This window comes from Anomaloglossus baeobatrachus, chromosome 1 (assembly GCF_048569485.1).
Source record: "Anomaloglossus baeobatrachus isolate aAnoBae1 chromosome 1, aAnoBae1.hap1, whole genome shotgun sequence".
NCBI classification, from domain to species: Eukaryota; Metazoa; Chordata; class Amphibia; order Anura; family Aromobatidae; genus Anomaloglossus; species Anomaloglossus baeobatrachus.
In genome coordinates, this window is record NC_134353.1 from 155598058 (window position 1) to 155619215 (window position 21158).

The 21158-nt window shown below is 45.0% G+C and overlaps 1 protein-coding gene across 2 annotated transcripts; it reads right to left on the reverse strand.

Moving 5' to 3' along the window:
- Nucleotides 1-3116: 3116 nt before the first annotated feature.
- On the reverse strand, nucleotides 3117-11291 carry CDKN2AIP (CDKN2A interacting protein). Of its 2 annotated transcripts, none has more exons than XM_075334715.1 (3): nucleotides 10924-11291; nucleotides 7840-7970; nucleotides 3117-5684 (listed from the first exon to the last, which is right to left on the reverse strand). In XM_075334715.1, the coding sequence occupies exons 1-3, from the start codon at nucleotides 11181-11183 to the stop codon at nucleotides 4984-4986; spliced, it is 1092 nt and encodes a 363-aa protein (XP_075190830.1). In that variant the 5' UTR covers nucleotides 11184-11291; the 3' UTR covers nucleotides 3117-4983. The 2 variants fall into 2 exon arrangements, with proteins under 2 accessions (XP_075190830.1, XP_075190834.1); XM_075334719.1 differs by having other exon boundaries at nucleotides 5591-5684; nucleotides 7871-7970.
- Between the last annotated feature and the right edge of the window lie 9867 nt (nucleotides 11292-21158).

The window sequence follows — 21158 nt, forward strand, 5'->3', positions numbered from 1 at the left end:
CGTTATGGACGCAGGGAAAACACTCTGCGCCCAAAACGCTGCAAACCCTGATTGTGGGCACACAGCGTAAAATGCTACAGTGGATGAATGGATAGATGTCAAACATATATAACGTCCCACCCCCCTGCATATTCTAAGCTGGCGCCCTTTAGTGCCTTTCATGTGACACTAAAGGATGCCTAGCCTTGTATTTAGCCCAAAAAAAAAAAAAATTAAAATAAATGACGTGGGGTCCCCCCTATTTTTGATAGCCAGCTAGGGTAAAGCAGACAGCTGTAGCCTGCAAACCACAGCTGACAGCTTCATCTTGTCTGGTGATCAATTTGGAGGGCTCCCCAAGCTGTTTTTTTTTTTTTTTAATTATTTATAAATAAATAATTAAAAAAAACAAACAAACGTGGGGTCCCCCCAAATTAGATCACCAGCCAAGGTGAAGCTGACAGCTGGGGTCTGGTATTTTCAGGATGGGAAGAGCCATGGTTATTGGACTCTTCCCAGCCTAAAAATAGCAGGCCGCAGCCGCCCCAGAAGTGGCGCATCGATTAGATGCGCCAATTCTGGCGCTTCGCCCCAGCTCATCCCGCACCCTGGTGCGTTGGCTAACGGAGTAATGAATGGGGTTGATACCAGGTGTGTAATGTCACCTGGCATCAAGCCCAGCAATTAGTTATGTCACGGCGTCTATCAGATACCCGACATAACTAATTGACAGTAATAAGAAAAAAAATTGACAACAAAAAAAAATTTATTTGAAAAAACACTCCCCAAAACATTCCCTGATTGACCAATTTATTGAAAAGAAAAAAAAAATCCACTATAATCCATTTGGACGTCCCACGTCGACTCTGGACCTTCTAGAATATGGGGGACACGTTCAGGGAACGTATCCCCCATTTTCTAGGAGGGCAGACCCTCCATTTGAGGAGAGTGGGTGCAAAGAATCTGCACCCACCCTCCCCGGGTCACAGCTGCACAGTGCTGAGCAGCATCCAGCGTCTCTGAACACAGGAAGCTGTCATCTGCTCGGCACATGTGACCGGAGTCTGCAGAGAAGGAGCCGGAGGAGGGGGCCGCGGGGGATCAGCGCTCCGGTATGTATGACACCGGGGAACACCAGGGGGGGGGGGTAGGGGGGGACCCGGCAGGGCCTAGGGAGCAGGTTTCTGTCGTATGTGTTATGGCACATACGACAGAAACCATAGGAACACTGTAAATGCGGCCGGCGCGCTGCTGTGCTCTCCGATGCGCGCGGCCATCTTGGATTTTCGGGAGGGGGTTGGGGGTCGGGGGGGGGGCACTTTGGGGATACCGAGGGGACCGGGAAAAAGATTTATCTCCCATCTGGCATGTTTGATCATGCCAGATGGGAGATAAATGATTTTTTACCGGCGCGGTCATTTACTATAACTTGATGATCGGTATACGGTGTATACCGGTCATCAGGTGAGCGGGGACCGGAAAAACCGGCCCGAATCATGATCTCCAGGGTCTCAGCTACCCCCGGCAGCTGAGACCCCGGAAATTTTCTGACTCTGGGGGGCGCTAGACCCTTTTTTCCGACCGCCGTTTTAAAACGGCAGAAAGGAATAAGTACCCTTTTTTAGTGCCGTTTTAAAACGTAACGCGGTCGTAATGGGGTTAAACACCTTGAATATTGACATGTGGTATGGGTGAACTCCCTGCGTAACACACTCTTTGACCCTATTTGACCCGTTTTTAATTATCAACAGTTTGCCCTGGAAACAGATGCTTGACAGGGGATGCATATACAGAGTTTAGCCACGTGTTCCAAATCTGAAGTATTTTGTTTTTGGCGCGGATGGAGTGAGCCAGACAGAACTCGTATTGGAGATTAATTCGGTTATATAGTTCAACTAATGTAGGCGTCTTTGGGGATTTCCAGTGCAAACTTATGCAATATCTGGCAGCTACTAGAATGTGAACTAATAAACCCCTGGATTCCCAAGAGAACTCCTCTATACCCACGTTTAGCACTGCCAGAGCCGGATTCAGATTAATACGATTGCCTGTCAGCTCACCCATCAGGCCAAACACCTCCAACCAGAACGAGAAAACCTTGGGACAAGCCCACCAGCAGTGACCAAGAGTACCCCTTTGGAGGCAGCCCTTCCAACAATGTGGCGAATAATTTGGGAGGAACTGTGCTAAGTTGGCTGGGGACCGATACCATCGCAGGTGTACTTTTTTCAGTTGCTCCAGATGATTTATACACTTGGAATATTTTTGGATATTTGCTGATGCCGAGTGCCAGTTTGAAGGTGAGGTAGAGACACTCAACTCCACGTCCCATTTATTCATATAAGGAGATTTTTGCTCTTCGGGGGGGTTATTGAGCCATTTGTATGTCGAGGAGATACCTTTGGATTTAATTATCTTTTTAAATACCAAAGCTTTTGTTGTAGGTAATAGAGGCTTTGACTTTGGAGGAAATTTAGAGGCCAGAAAATGACTAATTTGGATGTGTTGATAGAAACAGCCCTTTAAAGAGGGGTGTTCCCGTACTATTTCATTAAAGGGGTTAACACCCATATAAGAGTATAGATCCGCCAGCACTGTAATGCCCGATCCCTCCCACCTGGCCAGATTCAAAAAGGGGATTTGAGATTCCAACGACTTGAGGGAAATCTCTGAAAGAGGAATCTGAATCTTATGAATCAAGTCATTTCGCCAGACCTCCAGGGAGGCTGACATGGTGAGTGTCCCCCTTATCTTAACGGTGCTTTAATATAAAGGACTTGTCAGCCATTGCTCCGAAACGTAACCTTTGTGATTCCCACCCATTTTACCACTACCACGGGCCCTCACCTCGTCACCATTTACACTGTGGCTTGTCCTCATCCACAAGTCATTTGACCATGACAGACAAGTTGTATCAATGTGTCAAATACTGACACCACCACAGCAGCTAGACACTATGTACACACCTTGAAAGACGGAGCAGAACGTGAGGACGTTACAACAGGACCAAACACTACAAGTGTGAACGGTGACTTGGTTTTAATTTACCTAGACTGCAAAAACCGTCTGTGAAGATTTCATAATAAACCACAGACAATCTGGAAATGAAATAAAAGCACAAAAATAAATTCTGCTATTAAAGTCACATTTAATTATGTCAAATCTGAAGCAGACTGGAATATAACTGGTTAATGAAAAATAAAGTTCTTCTTAATTACAGCCCTGATGAAAACATCAAAATCAGTTCAGGTCACTATATATTGTTTTGTAGAGAAAATGCTATTGACAAAATGCAGCAAAAATTAGTGATGATGCATCGTAAAATAACTTTAAAAACATTAATGTGTCATGTAAAACCACATAAGTCCAGAACCTAGGTAAGGAAAAAACAAACAAAAAACACTTTAGATCTTTAGCAAAACACTCCAGTTAAGATCGGTAACATTTTACCTATTAAAACAGGAAGAAGAAAAAAAAAAAAAAGATACAAAAATATCTTGTAACATGTAACGCAGAAAGTATGTGGCATCTAGTTTGCATTTAATGTGAAGAGCCCACGAATATCTATCACGTATCCACGGAGGAACCTGCAGCATTGGAGCACGATCCTCATTGCTCTCTCTTTGTTCAGTCTCAAGTACCTTGCACATCATTTATGTAGGTGAATTACTTAATTACTAATTTTTTATTACACCTAGGCGGCCCCTATTCATCAAGGCATGCGATTTTCTTGCTGGTATTGATGAGGGGGTGCGTTGGGAGCCAGACCGTGCGCGCCCCTTCATGAATCAGGAGCGTCTCACGACTGGTGTGTAAACCCTTGCACTGCACCATAAATCTTGCTCCAGTCACTGACTGGAGTAAGATTTCTGGTGTGTGGAAAACCACAGCACACCACGAATTAGACCAGCAATGGCTTCACACTTTCTCGTTGCACACTTTGGCGGAGCTGAGAGAAACTGGCCTGAAAAAAATTCAAACGTCGCAAAAGAGTTGCACAAAAATTTTGCGAATTTTCAAAACAATTTACACCAGAATTATACCTAAAAATTGCCTTGAATTGGGCCCTAATATTACAACTTCTCTCTGACATTTCCATGTTTTGTCCTATGTGACACAAACATTCAATACCTTATTTTGTTTCGGTGCTGCTAAGTCACAATATATATTTGTTTAACTAGTTTGTTTTTTGTTTTAAACATGTTCTTTTGATAAAATATAATATGTTTATGAATGTGCACTGCTATTCCTATGCATATTGGTTTTGAAAAAGTGTCCACAGGACAGGTGACAATTGTATGATTACTGGGGGTCCAACCCCACTGATCACAAGATCAGAGTTACCCCAAATCCTATGCGAGAGAAGTATTGTTCATTAATGACCCTGGACCCAATCACTTCTATGGGAACAGTAGTGCGCATGCATTACCATGTCACGCATGGGCACTAGTGCTCCAGTTACCAGAACCCCAGTTCTATTAGTTAGTTGTGGCCTGTGTCAGGAATAAAAAAAAAATGCAATGAATACAAAATAATCAGAAAAAATTTCCTACAGTGGTGAGAATAGATCACATAGTAAAGGTGACGAAGCTACGATGAAACGAGCGTCGGGTGTTTGGTGGATGAGCGCCTCGTGTATTATGACTAGTTATACTTATTTATTACTATGTGTATTGTGGATAATATCTTTTTTTATTACTGAAAATTTATTCATGTACCTTTACTATGTGATCAATACTTACCACTATCTACTTGTGCTCACGCTCCATTTTCTTATGATTGTATTACTAGAATTAATTGCTTTTGATTGACATGTAAAAAATTCTATTTGTAGAAACTTTTTTCTAATCATTTTGTATTTGTCCCATTTTTTTCTGTTTTTGTCTTATTCATTGTTTGGTGACCCATTTACATTTAATATTTGGGATTACAAAAGGTTTGGTTGTTCAATCCTTTGGATAGTGATAAATGATTTTCGTGGGACAACCTTTACATAAAGATTTGTTATATGAGATCTTGTGGATTATTTACTGCAGGGGGCAAATTTGGGAAGCGCAATTCCTCATCCAGTAGTGCCAAGTCTTCAACATCTTGACCACAGTACTTCCTCTTGCATATTTTAACTACTACCTTCTTCTTCAGGAAAACTTTGATTGCTTCCCTGGAAGCCACAGCTTTGGCATTTTCTTTTGTTTTGCCACAGCCCATGCCTAAGTACACAGCCTGGCATCTCAGTTCACAAACTATGTTTTCCTGAGTGGTCTTGTTTTGTGGCAAATCGGCCAAATCCTTCAGAGGCACAAAAGCAATGTCCAGTGTAGAGTTTAAAGACTCAACAGAAGAGCTCAGCACTTCTGTATGGTTGAGGTTGGGGCTGAATCCTCCCGAAGATACCAGCTTCCAGGCTACTCTTTTGTATAGTCTATTAAAGAAGGCCTGGCGGCTCTTGGCGTCCTCAGAGGTGAGTCTGCGAGCACTTTTCCCTGTATTAGCGTGTACCTGGGCTTTTGTGCCAGAGCGAGGGCAACTGTTACTCTTCCATTCCTGAGCACCAGATTGATGATTGCCTCCGTCTGTCATTTGTGCTTCATCGCGAGGGGCAGCCTCAGATTCACCATGTGAACTCTCCTGGTAGTCCGCATCTGAATTACTCAAGGTCGCATCAGTAGATTTTTGCTTCTTTGAGGGCTCATCTTCTACCCCTTCTGCATGAAGGAAAAAAAAAATGAAAATACATATTACACTTTTGTTTGTAAACTGGACTTGGAGAAAACTGGTGAGTAACATACAACAGAATACTAATCTGCTGTGGACAAACAAGTGCAATAGGGTCTTATCCCAATATTAAGGGGAATGTTCTGTTAGCAGGTGCTCAGCTTGTGTGGTTGTGTCATGCACAAACAGTAGTGAAGGTAAATAACAGCTGCCACAAGGTCCATAAGCCCGGAGGCTGGAGCAGTATGCAGGAACCAGGAGAAAACGCGGACTAAAACTGGAATTGCTGTAGATGAGGAGATCCAGATCACCGGATAGTAGATAGAGGTGCTTTATTCAACGCGTTTCAAAGTGTAACCTCTCTATCAGGAAATGCAATGAATTCCGATGAAGAAGGGAGGTTACACTTCGAAACGCTTTAAATAAAGCACCTTCATCTACTATCCGGGGATTTGGATCTTCTTTTCATCTAGAGGCGGTTTTAATCCACGTTTCCTCCCGGTTCCTGCATAATACAACAGAATATGACAGTACGATAGTCCATAATCCCTGTAATCCCTGCACTCTACAGGCCTTATTGACATCTGTAATTTTGGAATTTGCACAGAAGAGGGGTGAATCTTCCAATTAAAGCTTTTCTCTGTAGACCCACCAATGATTTTGGCTTACAGATATTGATGCAAATTACTGACTCGAATAAGACCTCAGACAAATCCACATTTTGTGTCACAGGTTTTTTTTTTCCAGTCCGATGGATGTCGCTGCTTTCGGTCAGGTGCTTCCTCCAACTTGTGCAGTCGCCGTCCTCCTTCCCAGCCCCATGTGCATGACGCGTCCTGTGTCATCCAAACAGAAGCCGCCATTGCACTCCTCTCACGCTGATGGCAAATCAAAGTACTGTAATGCGCATGTGTGAGGAAACGTCAAAGACCGCTTGCACATGCGCGCTACCATACTTTAATCTGCCCTCAGCCGGACAAAGAAGTGCAATGGAGACCTCTGTGTGGATGACGTAGGATGCTTCATGCACACGGGGCTGGGAAGGAGCATGCGATCGCACAAGATGGAGAAGGTGCTGGACCGAGAGCAGCGACACCCATCGGACCGGACCGCCCCCTAGGTGAGAATAATAAAGGTGTTTTACGTTTCACAGAGCGGCCAGGGCTTTTATATACAATATTCTAAAATGCTGTATATAAGGGTTCACTAGTGGTGGCCGCAGCTTATAAGGGAAAAGCCTGGTGACAGGTTCCCTTTAAATAGATATAAAATGACAGCTGAAAAACGCCACGTATAGGCTAGTGGCAGAACAATAGTGTATGTTAATTCACTATGGAAGTGAAAGATGTTCTGCAGCAGCTTGTCGAGCAGCCATATTGAAGTCCACCATGCCTGTTCTTTTCTGGATGCTGCTAATATTTATGTATGGGCAGCTTTCAGGTCTTTGCACATAAGCCAATTGGCTGCAGAAAATGTCCACATTCGATCTAGAAAAAGACACATTGTAAACTGCGAGGATAATGGTGCAGATTTTCTTGCAGATTTGGAGAGGAAATAAACAAAAATTCCTTAATAAAATTGGATTTTCATGTGGTCTACCTCCCTCATGGCGATGCTCGTTTGGCCTCCAACAATGACGGCTCCACACACGAGACCAGTGAAGTAGTCACATGCAGATACTACGTCATTGCTGGAGGCCAGAATTTGGATTTTTTCCTCAATTTTCAGATTTTCAGTAAAAGCAAACTGCAGCACAAATTGACACGCTACCATTTTAAAAATCTATACCACCTATGTATTTCCATAGAGAAAATTCCAGTGGCACGCAGATATAAATGGACCAAATACCCTTCACTCCTGTATTCTGCTGCAGATTGTCTGCAGTTCTGGATGGAGTCTGTGCTGCGTTGAATGATAATGAAGCATTCTTCAGGCTGATCCGCAGTACTGCAAAACCAAACTAAAAAACTACGGGTCAACCTTGGACTCCTGCCTCAGGAAATACACAACGCAGTGTAAACAGCTGGTACCAGCCGTTGTGCCAGTGATGGTTTCTTGTGTTTCCTGTGGTTTTAGTGAACATCGTCGCATTTACCAAACATTGAAGCGATTACAGTCCTAATGTTACGTCTATGTTCTGCTAACCATTGCTACTTGCAATCCCTCTTTTCTTCACCTTGGAAACCAGTTCATCGCGGGTTGTATGGACTGGGGCATCAGGCACCTTTATATTTTCTGCCATGTTAAGGACTCTATCCATGACTAGTTGAGGATAACTAGAACACAAAAAAAAAAAAAAGTTAAATAGAATAGTGATAAAAGTCTGTGATAGTGACTAAAAGTACAACAATGATTTATATGCATATATGTTACAAGTGCGGTCTTTCCAAGAATTTGCATATCTGACATCAGGCAAGTCCTCTCAAGCTGGATTCACATTTTATTGATATGTCCGATAAAATTTCAGATAATTATCAAGTTAAAATCATGACATTCCTCTAGAGGGTTTCTGGCTATAAGCCCTTAGTTATAGTGTCACGCACCCCGACTCTTGCTTCGATCCAGACTAAGGCTGGCGTCACACGGTACGATCTATCGTGTGATCGCACGAGCGATTGTACCCGCCCCCGTCGTTTGTGCGTCACAGGCAATTAGTTGCCCGTGGCGCACAAAGTCGTTAACCCCCTCTCACACGCACTTACCTCCCGGTCGCTGTGGGCGGCGAACATCCACTTCCTGAAAAGGGAGGGACGTTTGGCGTTACAGCGAAGTCACACAGCGGCCGGCCAATAGAAGCGGAGGGGCGGAGATGAGCGGGACGTAACATCCCGCCCACCTCCTTCCTTCCGCATTGCCAGCGGGACGCAGGTAAGCTGTGTTCGTCGTTCCCGGGGTGTCACACGGAGCGATGTGGGCTGCCACGGGAACGACGAACAACCGGAGGACAGAAGGAGGACCGACATTTTGAAAATGAACGACGTGTCAACGAGCAACGAAAAGGTGAGTATTTTTGCTCGTTAATCGTTCAGTGGTGTCACACTGATGTGTAACGATGCCGGATGTGCGTCACTAACGACGTGACCCCGACGACATATTGCCTGATATATCATACAGTGTGACGCCGGCATAAGAATGGGGTGTGGCCGTCAGCTCCATGCTCTTCTTACCTGTCACACCTGCACCATCTCCCAATACTTGCTTCTATCCGGTCTTAGAACAGGGGGTGTGGCGGGGATCTGACCGCCGACTCCATGCCCTTTCGTTCACACCCACTGATACTTACTTCTATCCAGTCTTAGAACAGGTGGTGGCGGGAACATATTTTATGAAGTTACTGATTTCCAAGTGATCTAAATTTACTAGGACTGCAGCTGGCAGCTCAGCTTCATAGTGTATGGGGGCAGGGACAGTACAACTTTTTTTTCTCTACCAGGAGTACCCCTTTAAAGGCCAGAAAAAGGTACATGAATGTGTATAGAAGACAGTTTCGACTTTCAGAATTCTGCACGCCTTCACCATGCCCGTGTTAAATATAACAGATTTAGCAGAAATTCACCCTGACTGGGTCCAACATGGCTTCTCCAGTGACTATTTAGTACAAGTAGTGGTGACAACATATCAACAGCAACGCAGCCAAAACACTGGGCTCAGCAGCTCATGCCATGTACATCGGTAGAGCAGATGAGCCCAGAGATTGTCTGCAGCGCTGCCGACTTGATGTCCCTGCTGCATCTGGTAAACAATCGCCAAAACATTGGTGTAGACCACACTGGAAATGGGGAGGGTGGGTACTAGCTGTTTCTATTATTAACACTGGCACCCTGATGGCATAGAGAATGAATTCACACAGGTAGGTTTTTATATTTTTATAGCCAAGCACAGGAGAGCATATAACCCGGATCAGTGATACAACGCCGACCATATGTATTACATGTACACCAAGAGGCTGAGCATCCATGACCAAGTACATCATCATTTGGCTTGCTGTGCCAAACACACTTTCCATGATAGACGCATCTAATATGTATAGACCGCTAATAGCATAGTCAGGATGTCCTCTGCACAGTAAGGGCTCATTCACACTCCAGGTCTGAAGGACGAGTTCTCTGCACATTCTTTACAGATGGACATGTGAAGGACAGATCATCTGTGGGGTTTTGAGCACTGCCCCCAGTACTAGTGAAATGTAAAACAATAAAGGTCTGAGGCTGGGGCTTGACCAGTCACAGACATCAGAGGGTGCAGGGACAGGGGCAGGGAGAGGGCACATTACTACACACTTTACATATTTTTATTTTCAGTACTCAGCCATAAGAGTGTCGGGGATCATCAATAAATGAATAAAACCCTCAAAGTTTGGTGTAAATTTCTGAAGAATTGGCCCAAAGTGACTGTGGTGCCAGGATATGTAGTGGTCAGGAAGAGAAAGCACATGACCGAGAATGAAATCACGTAGAAAGGAAACTGCAAGTATCAGAAGAGAATATGCCCTGAATGTCCTGCACCGGGGACCATACACCGGGGGGTGCCCAGTCAGGCCGCGGGGACCATACACCGGGGGGTGCCCAGTCAGGCCGCGGGGACCATACACCGGGGGGTGCCCAGTCAGGCCGCGGGGACCATACACCGGGGGGTGCCCAGTCAGGCCGCGGGGACCATACACCTGGGGGGGTGCCCAGTCAGGCCGCGGGGACCATACACCGGGGGTGCCCAGTCAGGCCGCGGGGACCATACACCTGGGGGGTGCCCAGTCAGGCCGCGGGGACCATACACCTGGGGGGTGCCCAGTCAGGCCGCGGGGACCATACACCGGGGGGGTGCCCAGTCAGGCCGCGGGGACCATACACCGGGGGGGTGCCCAGTCAGGCCGCGGGGACCATACACCGGGGGGGTGCCCAGTCAGGCCGCGGGGACCATACACCGGGGGGGTGCCCAGTCAGGCCGCGGGGACCATACACCGGGGGGGTGCCCAGTCAGGCCGCGGGGACCATACACCGGGGGGGTGCCCAGTCAGGCCGCGGGGACCATACACCTGGGGGGGTGCCCAGTCAGGCCGCGGGGACCATACACCTGGGGGGGTGCCCAGTCAGGCCGCGGGGACCATACACCTGGGGGGGTGCCCAGTCAGGCCGCGGGGACCATACACCGGGGGGGTGCCCAGTCAGGCCGCGGGGACCATACACTGGGACAGTACTTGCAGTCACACCTGAGAGCACAGTACTTTCTTACCGGCAGCCGGTGAACACGTGGTTGCTCCACACCATGGAGTAGGCGAGCAGCTGGTCCAGGCCCCGGTGGTCGGAGCCCAGAAGCGGCGGCTGCTGCTGCTCGTCCTCGCAGAAGTCGCTCATGTTCCGCAGGATGAACTCTCTCCGGTGCCGCCACTGCTTGTCGGACTCGCACTCTCCTCGCACAGTCTCCACCCAGTCAGCCGTTTCCCGGTTCTGTCTGAGGAACTCGGATACATCATCTTCGCCCGCCATCCCCATCCAGGGAAACCGGCAGCGAAGCAGTGCGGCTCTAAAGCTATGGGAACTCCTCCGACCCCAAGCAAAACTCCGACCCCACCGTCAGCTGCACGTCACCGCCCTCATCGTGTTACGTCACGGTGTTTCCGCTACCGCCACGTGACTGGATGCTAATTGTGCGCCGCCATCTTAGGTATGGGCAAAGACCCACAACAACTTCTCATTGCAGGCGGATATTCAGAGCAGTGTAAAAAGCCACTGGTGAAGAGCGTTCCTATGTCAGCAGCCATAAGCAGGCGCATACAGGCCACCATGGCAAAAAATATATATACTACAGCACAATGCAACACCCAGAAATGATAGCAGGGCATTCACTATGGAGAAAAGTTTAGTCTCCAGAAGAAACCTTGTGACCTATTGAGTGGAGCTCAGGAGCTGCTCTCACTGGGAACCAGCCATGTTGTTTTTTAAGGCTATAATGTAACTATATAAAGTTATTGGTTTTGATGCAGTCAGTCCACACTGAGGACAGGAGGGACAGTGCTGGGACTGGTTACCACAGCCTTCCCATCTCTCCCCCTCACTGACTATATATATGAACCCATCACCCTACTGTGCGGTCTCTTCTACATGTGATCCTGGATCAAGTAGGTCCTGGGCCTCTTGATTAACCATTTCAGCCCTGGGGCACTTTCCGTTTTTGCGTTTTTGTTTTTTGCTCCCCTTCTTCCGAGAGCCGTAACTTTTTTATTTTTCCGTCAATCTTGCCATATGAGGGCTTGTTTTTTGCGGGACAAGTTGTACTTTTAAATGAAACCATAAGTTTTACCATATGGTGTACTGGAAAACAGCAAAAAAATTCCAAGTGTGGAAAAACTGCAAAAAAAGTGTGATGGCACAATAGTTTTTGGGATGTTTTAGTCACGGTGTTCACTATATGGTAAAACTGATGTGTGGGTGTGATGCCTGAGGTCGGTGCGAGTTTGTAGACATCAAACATGTATAGGTTTACTTGTATCTAAGGGGTTAAAAAAAATTCACAAGCTTGTCCAATAAAAGTGGCGTACGTTTTGCGCCATTTTCCGAAACCCGTAGAGTTCTTATTTTTTGGGATCTATGGCTCAGTGACGACTTATTTTTTGCGTCTTGAGCTGACGTTTCTAATGGTACCATTTTTGCGCAGATGCTACGTTTTGATCGCCTGTTATTGCATTTTGCGTAAAACTTGCGGCAACCAAAAAACGTAATTTTGGCGTTTGGAATTTTTTTGCCACTACGCCGTTTACCAATCAGATTAATTGATTTTATATTTTGATAGATCGGGCATTTCTGAACGCGGCGATACCAAATATGTGTATATTTTTTTTTAACGCTTTAATTTTCAAGGGGGGTGATTTGAACTTTTAGGTTTTTTTTTATTTTTTAAAACTTTTTTTTTTACTTTTTTTTTATTTTACTAGTTCCCCTAGGGGGCTATAGCGATCAGCAATCCGATCGCTCTGATCTATCTGCTGATCACAGCTATACAACTGTAAACAGCAGATACGGTCACTTCCTGATTCATTCAGCTCGGGGCCGGGTGAAAACGAAAGTGAAACGTCATAGCTGCAGTCATCATCACATGACCCTGTGCTACCATGGCACCACCGAAAGTCACGTGATCACTCACGTGACTTCCGGTGGGGGCGGCGGTAAGTGAAAATCTTCACCGCGTGTATATACATCTCGCTGCAAGACTTTGGCAGCGAGATGTAAGGGGTTAATGTTACGGGTGGAATGCGATTCCACTCGTAACATGCAGGCACACATGTCAGCTGTTGAAAACAGCTGATATGTGCACGGATCGCCGCCTGCCCGCGGAAGGGGGCGGGGCTTAACGGGACACGCTCCATGACGGATAGATCCGTCCATGGTCGTGAAGGGGTTAAAGGGGTTGTCCACTACTTAATCAAATACTACAATTACAAACTACCTTAAAAACAATTACCCTGTTTCCCCGAAAATAAGACATCCGTCTTTCAGAACGAATCCAGGGGTTGATGTGGCTCGGGCGCTAGGTGCTGCTGCGCCTACCCACTGGCATCCAGGCCATGGGCGACGCGGCACTGTTCTTCCGTTTGCCTGTGTAGTCATGCCAAGGATTTTCTTATTTGTCAGTGTTGGCTGCGCATCTGTGTTTGGTATCCCTGTGAGCGTGCGCAATACCAATTCCTTGACAGTGTAGGCTGTGCAAACACACACAAATGGTGCTGCGTCTGCGCACTTACCCGTGTCCCTGGAGTGGGATGACCTCAAAGGTGATATTTTTGGATCGGTGCGTACTTCTAGTCCAGGGCATGCGCAGTTACATGCAGGGAACAATTTACTCCATTATTTAGGTAATTGATTTCAGCCCAGTGGGCGTGCTATATTGTATTTAAATCCAGGTTTCTATGCAACGCACGTGGGAGCCTTGAGATACATCTTCTCCTCACCCTCTTGCCTCCTGATGAACCGTATCTGGGGTGGAGAAATGCGTCGAGACAATCATGCACCTTCTACAGGGAAGTACTTTGTAATATTTAATATTGGGCCTTGTGCAATAATTTTATGTTTATTGCTAATTTTTGTAAAGCCTGTTTGTGTATTGTTATTAGAAACAGTCAGTAATAAATCATGTGGGCCAGTTGTACTTTTTAGGATGCAGTGCCAAATTGCTCTGTTTGTGATAAACCTACCTTCATTTAATAGGAAGTTATCAAGAAAATATTATACATGACTCTGTTTGCCACTGCATCTATTGGGCAACAAATTACATTTCAGAGAATGACGGTTGTTAATTACATAGTCACAGCAGACTCTAATTTTATAGTCAGTCCCAATTTTGGATACCGTACATAGATTGCATCAACAATTGTTGTGCCTATAGGGAAAGGATAGCGCTGACTAGGGTCAGGCGATGTGGAGCGGGGGCACCATTTTACATTATGGTCATACCCTTAACTGTCAGGCAGGAGACGGCCTAAATTAGGGTTTAAAACAGGGTGATTGATCTAGGACACCCAGTCAGCATGCCTTTGTGGATAACGGATCACTGGTTCATGAACAAATAATAGCTGGGTAAATATTAAAATATACCTTTTAAGAAATCAATTAAAACCGGGGATATGAAACAAACAAAACATATAAAACCCTCCAGAAAACCAAAAGGGTCAAAATACTGATATCAATGAGGCAAAATAGTGAGCAAAATTACGTTATCACAATACACTAACAATGATAACAGAAAGTAACAAGTCCAAAAGTGATATGAACACCCCACCGCTGGGGACTTGGTTGTTACCTGAATAGATAAATGCCTCTATTTGAGCAAAGATGGGATCACCTCCTAAGAGAGGTTCTGTTCTAAATGAAGCTCCCCTGATGGGTTTAAAACGAAACGCGTAGGAAGACTCCTGAGGACGCCATCTGTGAGTCAGCAATTAAGGGGTACGGTGCAGCTATATATGATAGCTCCCCCTTGGAGATCCAGCATTCCTTCCGTGAACATCTTACCGGACCAGGAGATTATACCGGTGAGATTGTTCCTATTGGATGCATATGTATTATGGGTGTTTGGTAATATTATATAGCCATCTGCTAAAGCCAGAAACCAGCAATCGTGTGGCCTATAATATTATAATAGCAAATCATGCAGGAGCCAGTTGATGCTGACCAATGGCATCCTTTACAGTAAGCTATAGTAGCGAGCACTGTAATCCAAACCAATCAGGGTTACGTTTCCTGAGCATAACCAGTAACTTTGTTTACAAATGCTGCCCACATGTTGCAGTTGGCTCATCGATTTATACTTATCTTTTTCTGTATTGTTTATAGAGTATTTACTCCACACTTGGACTTGAACATGTATATGAATGGTATAATAGTAATATTTTTATAATGTTTTATGGCATGTTTGCTATTAGAATTGTATTTATTGGTGGAGAAGATTTCATTGGTTGCCAGGAATTTAAATAGGAAGGCCATGTACTACCATATTACAGTGCCTTGTGAAAGTATTCGGCCCCCTTGAATTTTTCAACCTTCTCCCACATTTCAGGCTTCAAACATAAAGATAAAAAAATAAAATTTTATGATGAAGAATCAACAAAAAGTGGGAAACAATTGTGAAGGTTAACGATATTTATTGCTTATTTTAAATTTTTGTAAAAAATAAAAAACTGAAAATTGGGGCATGCAATATTATTCGTCCCCTTTACTTTCAGTGCAGCAAACTCACTGCAGAAGTTAATTGAGGATCTCTGAATGATCCAATATTGTCCTAAATGGCTGATGATGATACATATAATCCCCCTCAGTGTAATCAAGTCTCTGTATAAATGCACCTGCTCTGTGATAGTCTCAGTGTTTTGTTTAAAGCACAGAGAGCATCATGAAGACCAAGGAACACAACAGGTTTGTGATACTGTTGTGGAGAAGTTTAAAGTCGGATTTGGTTGCAGAAAGATTTCCAAAACTTTAAACATCCCAAGAAGCACTGTGCAAGCGATCATATTGAAATGAAAGGAGTATCATACCACTGCAAATCTACCAAGACCCGGCCGTCCCTCCAAAATGTCATGTCAAACAAGGAGAAGACTGATCAGAGATGCAGCCAAGAGGCATATGATCACTCTGGATGAACTGTAGAGATCTACAGCTGAGGTGAGAGAGTCTGTCTGTAGCGCCCCTGAGACCCTCAGGGCACTACAGGGAACTACATCCTCTTGGGGATGCAGGACCTACCCCCTGGGACCTGGAGTACCAGTGCCGATTCCATGAAAACACAATCTAAATCCTAGTTCTCCTCTCCACACTGAGCATAGAGGGTTAACGATGTAAGGGGATGGTCGCCATGGGAACGAGTCCCTGGGTATAGCCAGGCTCGTGGGAGGGGTCAGCAGTCAGTCAGAGAGTAGAGAGTAGGGAGTCAGGAGCACACAAGAGAGGTGTGCGGACGTGCCCGACCTGGGTCCGTGTAACGGAGAACCCAGGGGCACAGGAGAGAGGTTGCCAGGAGATACCGCTGGGACCGGAGCATGCACGGGGCACAGGGCCCTAGGTCAAACGTAAATTTTAGACTGTTCGACAAATACCTGCCCGGTGAGGACACCTTCACGGACTTCACCAAACCAAATAATCCGGGGGCATCAGCAGTAAACTAGGATCGGGGTTCGGACACTTACCTCCCCGCAGGGTCCGCACTGCCCGCCGTACGGAGAAGGAGACTGGACCCCAAAAGGGACAGTCGGGGTCTCGAAACGCTCCACGCTACGGGGACTCAATATACAGAGCGTTCCAGTGACAGAGCAATCTAGGTCACTACATTGGCACTGGTCCTCCAAGGGACCTGAACCAGCAACCCTGGGTCCATAGTGAGTAGAGACTGTTAAAGACAACCTATGTAGTCTCCATTATTGTCCCACTACATCTCCCGGGCACAGCCCTACCTGCGGAGGGCCTACCATCATAGCTGCCACTACCATCAGCTCCGGGAGTACCCAAATACAGCAGTGGCAGTTCTCTATCCTTAACCACAACCCGCAGGTCGCGTCACAAACCTTAACTTTATTATCTCCCCTGTAAATACCCCCCATTAAGAAAAGGGGCCCAGAGCACGGGACCAGGCAATGGCCACCAAAGTGACATTCCCATTTGTTACCGCCCGGGACTGAGTAGCCCCTTCTCTGGTCGACACATGTCCATAGGACAACAATCAGTCGTATGCTACACAAATCTGGCCTTTATGGAAGGGTGGCAAGAAGAAAGCCATTTCTCAAAGATATCCATAAAAAGTGTCGTTTAAAGTTTGCCAGAAGCCACCTGGGAAACACACCAAACATGTGGAAGAAGGTGCTCTGGTCAGATGAAATAAAATCAAACTTTTTGGGCACAATGCCAAACGATATGTTTGGCTTAAAAGCAACACAGCTCATCACCCTGAACACACCATCCCCACTGTCAAACATGGTGGTGGCAGCATCATGGTTTGGGCCTGCTTTGCTTCAGCAGAAACAGAGAAGATGGTTACAATTGATGGGAAGATGGATGGCGCCAAATACAGGACCATTCTTGAAGAAAACCTGTTGGAGTCTGCAAAAGACCTTAGACTGGGACGGAGATTTATCTTCCAACAAGACAATGATCCCAAACATAAAGCAAAATCTACAATGGAATGGTTCACAAATGTAAACACAAACACAATGTATCCAGGTGTTAGAATGGCCAAGTCAAAGTCCAGACCTGAATCCAATCAAGAATCTGTGGAAAGAGCTGAAAATTGCTGTTCACAAACGCTCTCCATCCAACCTCACTCAGCTCCAGCTGTTTGCAAAGGAAGAATGGGCAAGAATTTCAGTCTCTCATACCCCAAGCGACTTGCAGCTGTAATCGCAGCAAAAGGTGGCGCTACAAAGTATTAACTTAAAGGGGCCGAATAATATTGCAAGCCCCAATTTTCAGTTTTTTATTTTTTACAAAAAGTTAAAATAAGCAATAAATCTCGTTCACCTTCACAATTGTGTCCCACTTGTTGTTGACTCTTCACCATAAAATTTTAATTATTTTATCTTTATGTTTGAAGCCTGAAATGTGGGAAAAGGTTGAAAAATTCAAGGGGACCGAATACTTTTGCAAGGCACTGAAGCAATAGAAAGGTTGTTTCCAGCATCACATCCAAATGGAATTTGATAAAAATAACTTTTATTTCAAAAACATAAAACTAACATTCCGTTAGGAGGATATCCATCTTTAAAAAACGTCTTTTTAAAAAAGATGGATATCCTCCTAACGGAATGTTAGTTTTATGTTTTTGAAATAAAAGTTATTTTTATCAAATTCCATGTGGATATGATGCTGGAAACAACCTTTCTATTGCTTCTCTGACTTGCCTCCATGAACACGGAGTCGGCCTCCTTGCACCATCCCTAGAAAGACAAACCAGATGATCCAATTGCCGGGTAAGCTGAAAAAAATCCTTTTTTTCACATTTTGCAAGGCACTGTATATGACAAACACCCAGATCCATAGTAGGCGGCAAAACATTTTTGCGGTTTCTGTATTTGTGATGCCATAATAAAGCAAGATGATCGTTATTGGATGCTGCAGTCAACTTGTTTTACTTGGATTTTGCTTTAGTTAAGGTATCGTCCCACATTTGGCAATTGTGCATCCACATGGCATTGAAACTTAATGCTGCCCCATCACCTTTATTGTTACCTATTCAGCTTTATCTAATGTTAGTTGACTATATTGTCTTTAAGTTTATGAGCTATGAACTGCTTCATCATAATGTAAGGTTCTCAGATCTCACTGGTCATTACATTTTTAATATGTGTGTAGTGGCTTCATGGTATCTGAGGACAATATGAGGTAGGGCCTGAGACACTGATTTCAGGGATGTCACTTATTAGAATTTGTGCTGTTTCAATGCAGTGAGTGTTTTATCAGTAAGAGATTATCACTGCTGGGACTAGATCCATGTGAGGCCTGGTCCTGGTATGTCCCCTTTTCTGATAAGTGTCTCATTGTCAATATACAATGTACACAAAGAGCTGTGGTGTAGGCAGGGCAGCTTTCTGAGCTCTGCTACATGTTACATCTAAAAACTGTGTAACAATTGTGTAACAACTGCTGCACCCAGTAAACTAAGTGATACATAATTGGAATCAGAGTATCTTTCCTACATTATGCTGCTCTTAGATGAGGGTGCAAAAACCTGATAATCTAAGGCTGGTTTCACATCTCTGGTATTTTGCCAGAAACCGGATTCGGCACAAATGCAGTACAGTTACATTCATTTACAATGGAAGCACGACACCATGTGGACACATGCGATTGTGCATCAAGCATGTGTCCGCATGGTATCGCACTTCCATTGTAAATGAATGTAACTGTACTGCATTTGTGCCGAATCCGGCTTCTGGCAAAATACCAGAGATGTAAAACCAGCCTTAGGCTTTGTGCGCACTGGAAAATGAAATTTTCTCAAGAAAATTCCTCAAGCATTGAAAGATTACCGCACCCGTGGCAAACCACACCCGAAAACCGCATGCGGTTTGCTGCGGTTTTACCGAGGTATTGTTCGCGGTATTGCCGCGGTTTTGCCGCGTGCGGGTTGGTACATGTGCTTTATTGCATTCAATGCAATAAAGCACATTGGAAAAAAAAAAAGTCATTTCATTCTGAGATAGATAGATAAAGAAATAGACAGATAGAAGAATAGATAGATAGATAGAGTCCCTGTGAGCACACGCTGAATTTCTCACGGTCGGCAGTGTGTTCACATTACTGGCCGTGGGAAATGCCCTGTGGTTACCTCTGCTGTCTCGTTGCGAGGCTGCATTTAGTGCTGTGTCAGTCGCGGCTGGATGCAAGCATCGCAGGACGTGGATTACGCCGGAGCTGTGTGTTTCGGGGGGTTAATAAAATGGTGAACCAGGAGCTTTTTTGTGTTTTATTTAAAATAAAGGATTTTTAGGTGTGTGTTTTTTCACTTTACTTACGGGTTGATCATGTCAGCTGTCTCATAGACGCTGCCATGATCAAGCCTGGACTTAGTGGCGGCGATCCGCCGCCATTAACTCCTTACATTACCTTGATTGCCACCGCATCATGGCAACAAGAAGAGCCGGGGACACTCCGGGACTGTCGCATAATGCATGCAACAGTCCTGGGGCAGCTGCGGCTGATATTCTCGGCTGTGGGATGGGGAGGGAGGCGGGAAACATCAACCCTGCCCCTCGCCCTCCCCAGCCTGAGAATACCGGGCCGCCGCTGTGTGTTTACCTCGGCTGGAAGGTAGAAATACGGCGGAGCCCATGTGTTTTGTTTTCTATATTTCTGTTTGCTTTCTATGTGTATTCTATATGTCTGTGTCTTTGTCTGTGTTCTATGTCTGTGTCTGTGATGTCTGTGTGTGTCTGTGATATGTGTGTGTGTTTACTGTACTCCGCTTCCTCTTCCTGTAATGACATCACTTCCCTGCAAACCGCAGGGCAACGATGTACATTACCGCAGGTAAACCGCGAAATACCGGAGGGAATAACGCAGGAAAACACAATGAACCGCACAGAATTTGCTGCCTGCGATATTCCCTGCGGAATTTCATGATTACATGGCAGTCAATGGAGTGAAATCCCGCAGCAACGTGCGGAAAATAAGTGACATGCAATTGTTTTTGCTGCGGGAATCCCGCAGCAAAACATGCAGCTGTCAAATTCCGCATAGTGCGCACAGCATTTTTTTTCCAAAGGTTTTGCTGGTGATTCACTGCAGAGATGTTATGAACATTTTCTGCAGCGAAACATGCAGCAAAACCGCAGGAAATCCGCGGGAAAAACCGGTAAGTGCGCACAGGGCCTTAAGGAGAAGTTTTCTAGCTCTTGCAAAAAGGAATTATTCTTATAAAAATATTTTTTTAATGATATGCTCAAAAAATAGAAAGTTTATGATTATGAAATGCGTGGCCTTAGCATAATTTGAAACTTTCTATTTTTACAGCAAATCAATAAAAAAAGTTTTTATAAAAATAATTTCTTTTTGTGGGAACTGGATTACTTCGCCTTACAATTACCATTGTTCACATAGTGGCGGCTCAAGGTTTCTTCCGTGCAACTTACAGTACCCATTATGGATTTCTTGTCTGGATCTCGTAAGTTGATGTGAATTACTTTATTTTTAAGCAAAAACCTGATGACAGATTCCCTTTAAAGCATGTCCCCTTTTAATTACTGCGGACTACAATTGAAGTTTTAATGAAATTTTATTCTTGCTGCATTGATATTTTTAACCAAATGATTTTCTACGATCAGTTTGATAGGTTTGGCAATCCACCTGTCTTTGTTGTTCCTTGTGGGTTGAATAATTGTAAATGCATCTCATTGTCAATATCACACTTTTTGATTTCCATTTTGCTCTATTGATTGTATGCTTCTATGGTAACTTGTGTATACTGTATGTCCTCTATACAGTATTTAT